Source organism: Pangasianodon hypophthalmus, chromosome 3, assembly GCF_027358585.1.
Source record: "Pangasianodon hypophthalmus isolate fPanHyp1 chromosome 3, fPanHyp1.pri, whole genome shotgun sequence".
Taxonomy (NCBI): Eukaryota; Metazoa; Chordata; class Actinopteri; order Siluriformes; family Pangasiidae; genus Pangasianodon; species Pangasianodon hypophthalmus.
The window spans coordinates 18,443,577-18,453,847 of record NC_069712.1 but is presented as its reverse complement, the minus strand read 5'-3'; the positions used below and the strand labels follow the sequence as shown (position 1 = coordinate 18,453,847).

Below are 10,271 nucleotides of genomic sequence, written 5' to 3'. Positions count from 1 at the left end.
TCATTTGTCAGCACCCCCGCCATATTAGTAAGCCAATTTGGCTATGAGGGAAGGTGCAGCTCTACCCTGATAAAATCTGCTGTACCTCCAACTGATTTTCGAACATTTTCTTTGTTACAAGTGGCCTATGTTTCTGCATATTGCAGGTGATGTGAATATCAATATATCTGCACTGATGATAATTGCACTGAGTCTAACTGAGTGAAACATTGGCAAAGCAGTGGGACGTAGGCTAATGTAAATGTGCAATGGGACAGAAATGATCATAAAGCCAGACCTGCCTGTCTTGAGCAAGTATAATACAACTATTCATAGTTTTAAATCTACTAACACTGCATATAACACAGCTCCAGGGTTATCTGGTTTTCTTCCACCGACCAAAAACATGTCAGTATGTGTACTGGCTATACTAAATTGCCCCTAGTTGTCACTGAGTGTGTGAATGTGTGTGTGTATATATATATATATATATATATATATATATATATATATATATATATATATATATATGTATATGTATATGTGTGTATGTGTGTGTGTGTGTGTGTGTGGAGCCCTGCAATGGACTGGTGTTCCCAGTATAGATTCCAGATCCACCATGAACATGTCCAGGAACAAGTGGATGAATGACTGAATGAATACAATCTATGGCAAGTTATGCTATTACAAAGAAGCAAGTTACAAAGGGAGCTCTGACTGACTGACATCTCTTCACCAAATTCACAGTCTAGATTTTTTATTTTTTTTTAAACCATTTTTAGGTAGGATAAGTATGTTTCCATGTAAAGTCATGCAGTTATAGCGTTTATTTATAACCGTTAAACAGGCAATTATTACAACAGATTTATTTTCACACATAAATATAAAGATATAACTAATTTTTACTTAAGTGCCCACATTCATGAATGAGTAGCCTATACCAGTGGCTGCTATACTCTGATGAGCCAATATAAAATTTTCTTTTATCTCTTTAAATGTTTGACTTATCTTACTTACATCTATGATATTTACTACGTCTTATATTGTAATTATGCTTTTTCTAATTATTAAAGTCTCTGTTACAGCAAACTCTCAGCTGTTCTTATCACTGTACACTGCTGCAGCTTCAGCACCAGAGTGGACATTTCTGGCTTTTGTCAGCCATAACTCCTCCTGTAGTGAAGCATATGGGAGCCCAGGGTATACCTTTACGTGGCTGTATAATGTTTTTCATGTATTTTTCAAACAAAACTGTCGCATTTTGCCTCACTGATCGTAAACAAGCAAACCTTTCGCAGTCATACATTTCCTGTCACCATGTCCGCACACAAAGCAAAGCTGTAATTAAAATAAATAAAATCAAATGTTAATGAACTGTGAAATAATTTGAATGGAATTTTGTGTGAATACATTTATATTTATATAAATATATTTATATTTATTAACTTATATTTATATATATGCAAGTTAAGGCTCGAGTCCACTCTCCTCTGTAGAGTCCACTGTGCAGGTCTGTCCTTAGCACATGATCGCCCCCTAGTGGACACATTCTACACTTGCGGCTGGTTTTTTTTTTTTTTTTTTTTTTTTTTTTTTTTTTTTTCTCCCTTCCTTCCCTCAAACAGAATTGTCTCCTGTTGCAGTTTTATTGTGCTCAAAAGGTCTGCCATCAACTTTTGAAGAAATTTAGCTAGCGTTAGTAGCAGGCCTGCAGTCAAATACGCAACATGAATAAGTAGGGTACACCGACATGATGCAGCGACAGGTATTCCTGCTTACCCACTCACAGTAGTCTACACACTTGATAGCGGTGTAATCACAGCCAGTCATATCATTGCTCGGCTTACTCCGTTTGGAGGCATGTAGGCCTAGCTATGAGCGACAAGCAGATATATGAATGCACTGTATAAAAGGGGACACTACGACATTGAGAGCTTGATGGAAAGAGTCAGCTATGTTTTTATTAAGCTCCAGCCTCAGGCCTCTGCCCTGAGCCCCGGTGCTCCTCTGGCCCCGCTGTGGGGTGGTGTCATGTGCCCCACTCAGTGACACAGACACAATCCCACACAGACACACACCCACACACTGTGTACTGCTCCATCTGATCAGAGGGCAGTGACACATCGACCTCACACTCCCTCACTCAGACCTGCAGCCGGGACGTATGAGACACACTGGAACTCCAGAGTCAAAGTTAAGCTTGAAAGGAATGTACAATAGGTTCACTACTTACCACACTTATACCACAGAGCTGTTGAGTTCCCCAGTAGTCCCTGCTGTAAGGCTAATCACAGGTTTATATTAATATACTCACTCTAATACCATACGGTCTCATAAACACAGACTTGTATGATGGATGATCTACATAATCTAGGCTTAATAATAAACCACTTAAAGGAATGTGTTGTTATTTAACAAAGGTAAACGAATAATCATTTGTAGGATGAAAATTTCTGTAAGTTTTCAGATGTTTATTTCATGTCTTACAATATATGGAAGGAGTCTCCAGTGGCAGCACTTTGTAATGGAGAGTCTTCTGGACAGAGGAATTTTGCACCTTCTGGCTTTTTTTTTTTTTTTTTTTTAACTTAATTATGTGAGGGAAAAAGGAGATACTGGTGAAGAAACGAGTATTTCCTATAACAGTATTTCCCAAAGTGTTTTATTCCTTAATAGTTACCTTCCTTAATAGATTTAGCAATTATAGATAAGTATATAATTGTCAGACTCATTAATTTTTATTTTGTAAGACCACAGCATCAGGGAGAGAGCTGTTCCAGTTTCCACCAGTCCTCTGGGATGTGAAGATCTGAAGAGGGTAGGGGTTGGGGGTGGTGGTGGGGTTGTTGGAGGGGGGAATGGTAATTACATGATACTCTTCTGATGCAGGATGAATTTTCAGGAAGGATGCTGAAATGCTCCCCCATTATCTTTAGATTAGATTAGTGTCTTCAATGACAGTCCTTATTTTTGTTCTCTCCCTCATGAAAGACCTGCAACAAGCTATCAAGTACACATTAGATTCCTGGCTCAGGTGTGTTGGGAGGTTGGAGAGAGTGCTGTTCGTTTAGTAGTCCCTATTTATTTATGCAAGCAGCTCTTACTGCAGTAATGTTAGGTTAAACTATTGTGTGACTACTTTAAGTAGATAGGAATCATACCTATTTATACAGCTGATATTTATCTATTGCATTATCCAGTGTATTCATAGTTCCCATATTGGGCATAATACTGTGCCCCTTCATCTTTTTTTTAAGCATCTAGGATGCATGTACCTTTCTTCCCCCTAAATCGATGGACAAGGATTTGCGGTACATCTACACATCAGAAGCTCAAAGATTAAGGATCTCTGATGTTTCCTATCAGAGCAAGCATTTTCTTTTCCACCTGCCATTTCATGCACACGTCTCTGCAGTCCTTTCATTATTTAATAAGTGGTAAAAGAGATAAATTTGTTGTGTATACTTAAATACCAGAGCAGACAGACATTCAGCTGTGTGCAATTAGACAGCTTTAATAACTTTATAAGGCACATTTTATCTATGTGTAATATCAGTGATGCTCTGTTATACAGGTTATGAAGATATAAACTGGGACTCTAAGTTATACCCTCATCTCAAACCAACACTGAGTACTCTGGAGAAAATGGCAGACACTGTAAGCCAGTGCTTCGCTTTGAAGAGACCATAGCAGGCCTGAACTATGGCGGGTTAATTTTCCATTCAGTAAGCCCATCTGTGGCTCCATGTGTGTCCAATATCATGTACATCTGTAGGCTTTTCTCCTGCTCAGTTTATTTCCTTGTTTCTCTTCAAGACTATTGGACCTCATTGGAATAGGCATCAGATTCATGCCTTATATGATGTGAAGAAAGCCTTCAGTTTGTAAGTGATTTGTGTAATATTTTAATTTTCTTAGTAATTGTTGTTATTCATCTTGTGTAACGAGCATGTGTTGAACAAGTGACCTTTAATTTTCTATCAGTAACTGCTGTAAAATATGTTATAACAGAATTTTTTACTGAACCCTTTCATAACTGAACTTACAAATTCTCTCACTTATTCACTTCCTGCCAGCAGTCTGTATTTGAGAGAACTGAAAGAGTTCAATACACATTTCTTCTGTAGTCCTCTCGAAGGTTCATGTTGCCTTAAAATCTAATTTAAAACGTACACATTTCCATGAGCAAGCTATTATTCCTTAGTGCTGTAAGCTATTATTCCTTTGTGCTGTAACACTGAACTTTTAAACAAAGACAAACATGCAATCACAAGTTTCTTTTTTTCTTTTTAAATGAAAAAAAAAAAAGAAATTCTATTCATTTTTAAACAACACCAGCCCATGTCGAAAAACAGGACAAATTCCTTTATATAAGTAAGTGGTTGCAGAAGGTTTGCCCATATAACTTGACAGAAAAATTAGGAAAATGCATATATACATATGAACTAAGGGTTGCTATTATGTGTTACTGTTCTGCACCGTGGTGTGATTGGATCTGAGATATTGACATCCCAGAGAAAGACTTCATCTCACTGACAGTGCTGTGTACCGTCTTACCTCCCGACACTCCCACAGTCAAGTATGTGAGCAGTGGATATTTGTACAGTACATGATGTGATGGAATATAACATAATGTATAAATACAATGCTGTTTTAACTGATGTGAATGCTGCAATTTCAGTTGGTTGAGTTTCTGCATGTGTCATATGTGATGTGTCTTTCTTTAAAGCCATCCCACTATTCCTGGTTATACTGGGGAAGCTCTACAGACCACACACCGTAGCCACCGGCCAGCCGCCTTCAATGCTCACTCATCAGACTACAGGGTAAGGCACATACATAGTATAGCACACATTGAACATAAAATTATTTTTTTGCAAAAAAAAAATACTTTTACCTCTTGAAATGACACAGATTCACTTTTAGTGAAAATAGAAAATGTTATATCTGGAAAATATCATATTGCACATAAGAGTACTGTCTAAAAGCATAGAAATGCTATCATGCTACAAATATAATCTGGAAAACTCTACTGGAATCTAAAGCTATACACTGTAACATACAATTCATAAAAAGTGTCTACATTTTGACAAAAAACATCAGTTTTTGGATCTTTTTAACTATAATTTTACAGATTTTAGGCTAAAAATATTGTAATCTACACACTGTTTCTCCCTGAAATATGCAACATGATACCAGGAGAGCAGGATACCAGGCCTAATCTATATATTTCAAATAGGAAGCCTCTCTTTGGGTGTATAAAGTCATTTAGAAGGTGTTTGAAATGGAAATAATTACATGAGTCTTAACCATATATATTGTTGGAAGAAGCAGAATTACTATATTTTAAATGGATGGTGAGCTCTGAATGCAATCACTAAAATTACATTTTTACATTTTACATTTTTACATTACATTTTTAATTACATAAAAAAATGCTAAACAGCATAATTCCTAGTTTATTATTTGTAAATATTTGAATCAAATTACTATATACAATATATGGTGTATACAGTACTAATTTCACTTGGTTTATAAGGAGCATAAATATCTATTCATTACCTGTTTTATCTGTATCAAACATGCCAAACAAACAAGTTAGATAAATTTCATTTTATTTTGCTGAGGAAACCTGGAGTCTGTTGTGTGAGTTTTCATTGCCCGCATCCCAGCACGTGTACACTGTGTTAGCTCAGCAGATGGCAGCAATGCAGTACATTCGTACTGTTTTCCTGAGAGACCTGACACAATAAGTGCTTCTGAAGTTATGTTGCACCTGTCTCAGATGAGACACACAGTTATTATTAAAAAGCTGTTTCTCTGTAATGCAAAATAATGCAGGAGATCTTTATTTGATAATAATAGTTTTAATCAAATAAATACTAAATAGTGGATAATTTTGCAGTTATCTATTTGCCATTTCCTCTCTACCTCTTTCTTTTTCTCTGTTTCCTCTCTCTTATCTAGGTTTCAAACATAGCTGGATGCATGGGTCTTTTAGGAATTTCTGTGCCCTGTGCAAATATAGGGCTCTGCAGGGCCCGCTCCTATTTTCAACCTGTTTATTCCTGTTCCCTTCAGGGTCTTTTTCATCCAGATCTGTGGTTCTCAAAGTGCCGTCCGTGGGGGGTCCACGATTTTTTAGATTTTCTTTCAGTGGTGGAAATCACAACCCACAATATACTTATTAGCCTGTTTGACTGATCACACACAGTGAATGGATTTAATCTAAACCTTAGTAACTCAAAAACAATGAAAGCTCTATAGTTCCAGCAAATAGCCAAAATATCATTGTACACATTTTAATAATGAGCCTAATATTTGAATAGTTGTATTATGTTTAAAAATAAATTGGTACTGAGGGGGTCTGTAAAATATTTTCACAGTTAAAAGGATCCCTGGCTGAAAAAAGTTTGAGAACCCCTGGTCTAGAGGCCCTGGGTAGTCAGTTTCACCCCACTGTGACGTCTACAGCTGCTGGTCTTTGTATAACACTCCCTTGTGTTCCTTATTGTTTGAAACACAATTCTGTGGCTTAAATTTACAGCTCTTCAACTCTTGGACTACCTTCGTTATCAGAGAGGTCTGAGATGTCACACACAGTAGATTTAAGTCACCAAAAGATGATTTAAGCACAAGGGTTGACAAAGTCATCACTCCACAAAGCATACTGAAATGTGTGGAATAAGGAGATGGGCAGATGGAAAAGGAACTTGTAAATCATTAAAATGAGGAACTGTAAAAAGTACCACTATGAGCATTGATGTTGAAGTGTGGCCCACACTTGGGGTATGTCAGGTCAACAATCTCCCTCCCTTTCAGTGTCAGCATCAACGGTAAAACGTCCTCAGCTTTCAGAATGAGTAGGATTGAGCCATGTGCAGCTTGAGTAGAGAGGAAGAAGGAGGAGGCAATGTGTAAGAGAGGCACTAGAGGAAAACCAAACTCCTCACCCAGGGACTGTTTTTTTTTTGTTTTTTTTGAAAACGTGTTTCCTAACTGGGTCTCAGAAGAGCTGGTTTACCCGCTTTTGGAGAAGCCTTCCACAGATGGCCATATCCAGAGCTGAGCTGTTCTAGCTGCTGGTGGTAATCGTGGTTTTCGGTCGACCCAGATCCATTTTCCTGGAGCGACTCGCCCTCTGAAATCTGTTTCCTCTGCTGATAAAGCAGCCCTCCCAGCTTTCCCTTATAGCAGAAAAAGAGGACCAGTTAGCACCTTAAGAGCTTCCTCTTAACTCTGCTTATAACAAGCATTTTTGTTTTGGTTCATCTAGGCCTTGTAAATGACTTGCAAAAAATGCAACTAATCTTCTGTTTTGACTCTAAAAACCATATAACATTTGGAGAAGGTAAATGGCTTCATGTCACTGGCTGTACAACTGATTAGATTAGATTGTTATTTCCTGAGACTATAAGGTATAATGTGTTAACATTCAGCTCCATTATTCTGCTGTTTTAAATGTGGGTGATCTGTGTATTTTGTAGGAGCAGTTCAACACCATCATCCTATGATAGGCAAGGCCCTCTGTCCCCTCTGGTCATCACTGTCCCACCAGGCAATCATTTCCTTCAACCTAAAGCTCCCTCACCTCCCATTTGTTCATAGTCTCAATGCACAAAAATGGAATAGCCACCAAATGGAGAAATAAAAAATGTTTCTTTTCAAGAAGTCTAGTCTGTATCTGTGAATAGATCTTTAATGATGTGATTGCACAGACTGGCTCTCTGTAAGTTTAGAATAATGAGATGCTTCATTAGCATAATTTCCTTTGATTCAGATGAGATGTTCTGTGAATATGGAGGAATATTTCATTGTGTTGCACTTTCGTATGTGTGTGGTGTGTGCATCAAAGTGTGATGCCTGCATATCGTTTTCTCAAGTCCTTTTTACATATTGTGGCTTCCTCAGAGAATTTACTCAATCAACTGCAATAACAAAATGTTGCAACAATGCCGCTAAACTTTGCTGCTGTTTCATTATGTCTCAGGTATTTATACAGCAGTAGGTAAACTATGAAGAAATATCTGCTGTTTCTTAAAAAGACTTTCTGAAATACTCTACACCCCAAGAACTGTGGTTGGAGAATAAAAGAGAAAAGACAATGTAGCTTCACCTGTTGACAGGAAGTAGGAACGTGCTGGTTTCCTGTTTCCCCCCCTGTAACCTTCATTTCTGTGCTACAAACCCCTCAGGATTTCACTCAGTTAGCATACCCAAACATACCTTAATGTAAAGGATGATTTCCCTTCACCAAATTTTAACTTTTTTTTTAAGTTAAATGGGCTCTAGTCAATGAAATAATTTTTTGATATGGAGGATAATTTATCGACTAAATAAATTTTTATCGATTTAAATAAGATTATTAATTGATATGGAGTAGGCCATACAGTTTACAGTATAACAGAACACAATAAAAACTATTATTGAGTAATAAATGAATTCATTCAATTATTGTCCATCTGTATAAGCTACTAAAGCATGTGTAGGAATGATGTGTTAAAAAGAGGCCCCCTTGCTAATTTTAGTGTGTGTTAGGTGCTATTATTGATGCCTGCACACTCCAGCAGCTTGCTTAGCTTGCTGTTTCTGTCTGTTAGTTAGAGACCAGAGCCGTGGAGGTAACAGCCCTGTCCACACCATTTCCAGAGATGGAGATGTGGTTAGAAGATAACCACTAACGTCCATGCTGGGGCCATGGACGTTTTACTGGCCTGGGTTTGGTTTGGAGGGGCCTCACCTCTGCATCTCCTTTTGCAAGATACAAGATGTTTTTCCGAGCTCTTGCTCTCCAGGCATTACGAGCTCTGATACAATTAAAATGAGAAGACACAACAGTCACTGCATGCCAAACCCTGCACCACTGCGTTGATATATATATTGTAATAGGTTGGACGTTTTGTGTATTAACTAACATCATACAAGTTTCTAATAAAGGGAAGTTAGAAAAATAAAGTGAGACAAGGTTAAGTCTGACTGTTGTGCTTATTTTATGCTAATCTTTTTTTTTCTTATATGATGCTTTCACTTTTAGAGTTACTTTTTAAACAAGGTGTTAAACCTTTTAATCAGAAATACAGCTAATCTACCTACCACTACAGTGACACATAGTATTTTACTGTAGAAAAATACTGTATTCAAAACAAATAATAATAAATAATAAAACACAGTGGGGTGTGCTGTTATAGGAAACTAATCAACGACGGGGTGGTGTGATGTGTTACCATACCAGCGTTGATTATTTTCCAAAAATAGCGTGTCCCGAAGTGCTTTAGTCTTCTTATGCCATAGCAATTTGCCAGTGCTATCATTTTTCTTATTAAAGAATGGCACATTGTACTATAACATGTTAGAATGAGCATATCAATATTTGCCTTGCAGCTAAAGTACTGTAAAATTAAATTAATTAATCCACAAGTTCTAATCAGAATAGAGAATCTAACAGTGCTGTGATATGGTATTAAATGTGTTTTAAAGATTATGGTATCTGTCTGGCACCTCCTTTACTGGAAAGATATTGTACATTTAAAAGTTTTTTGTTTGTTTGTTTTCCCTCTGGTAGATCCTTTAAAGTAGAGTTTTTCTTAGTCAAAGAGTGTTTAAAAAGTTAAGATCACCCAAACTAAATATATATAAAATGAAAGTGTACTACTTCATACAGTAGGTCAGGTTCCCAGCCCTGGTGCTGGAAAAACCCCTGCCCTACACATTTTAGTGTTTACCAAATATACCTGATTCAATTAATCAGCTAATTAACAGCCCTTCCTGAGTTGAAATGGGTGTGTTAGAGCAGGAAAACACTAAAATGTGTAGGACAGGGGGTATTCCAGAGTTGGGAACCTTTGCAGTAGGTTAATTCCCTTGGCTGCAAAGCTTACTGGATAAACAATACAAAAATCACATTTCATTTCTCATTAAATGGAAGCAAATTTTTAAAACTGTAGCCAGCATTGACATTCATGTGATTTCCCCTTGTTAGCTTATGATCTCCATGCCAATTCATATCCTGTTATCTATAAAATGAAAAATATATTGTTAAACATTAGTAGTTTTCATGATATTTGGTGGTCTTAGAAGTCAGTTTTCTGTTGCTTATGTCTCTCCAGTGCTGATTGACTACTTTTGCGGAGTATATTTGATTTTTTTTTCCCCCTGAATAATTCATATAGCCTGAAAATTAGATGGCTAGCCATTGACAGACTAGTAAGAACAAAAAACATCATATGTGATATTCAGTTGTTTTTTTAACTTGAGACTTGTTTGTTTGTCTGCAGTATCAATAGAGAAAAGGT

The 10,271-nt window shown here is 37.0% G+C and overlaps 1 protein-coding gene across 1 annotated transcript; it reads left to right on the top strand.

The window, feature by feature from the left end:
* Positions 1-1,706: 1,706 nt before the first annotated feature.
* LOC117596862 (spermatogenesis-associated protein 48) lies at positions 1,707-7,611 on the top strand. The gene is given in 11 exon segments (XM_053232389.1): positions 1,707-1,714; positions 1,869-2,190; positions 3,244-3,317; positions 3,552-3,662; positions 3,664-3,688; positions 3,796-3,863; positions 4,312-4,370; positions 4,480-4,558; positions 4,709-4,744; positions 4,746-4,805; positions 7,443-7,611. Coding segments are annotated over 11 exon segments (1,011 nt in total).
* The last annotated feature ends 2,660 nt before the right edge of the window (positions 7,612-10,271 follow it).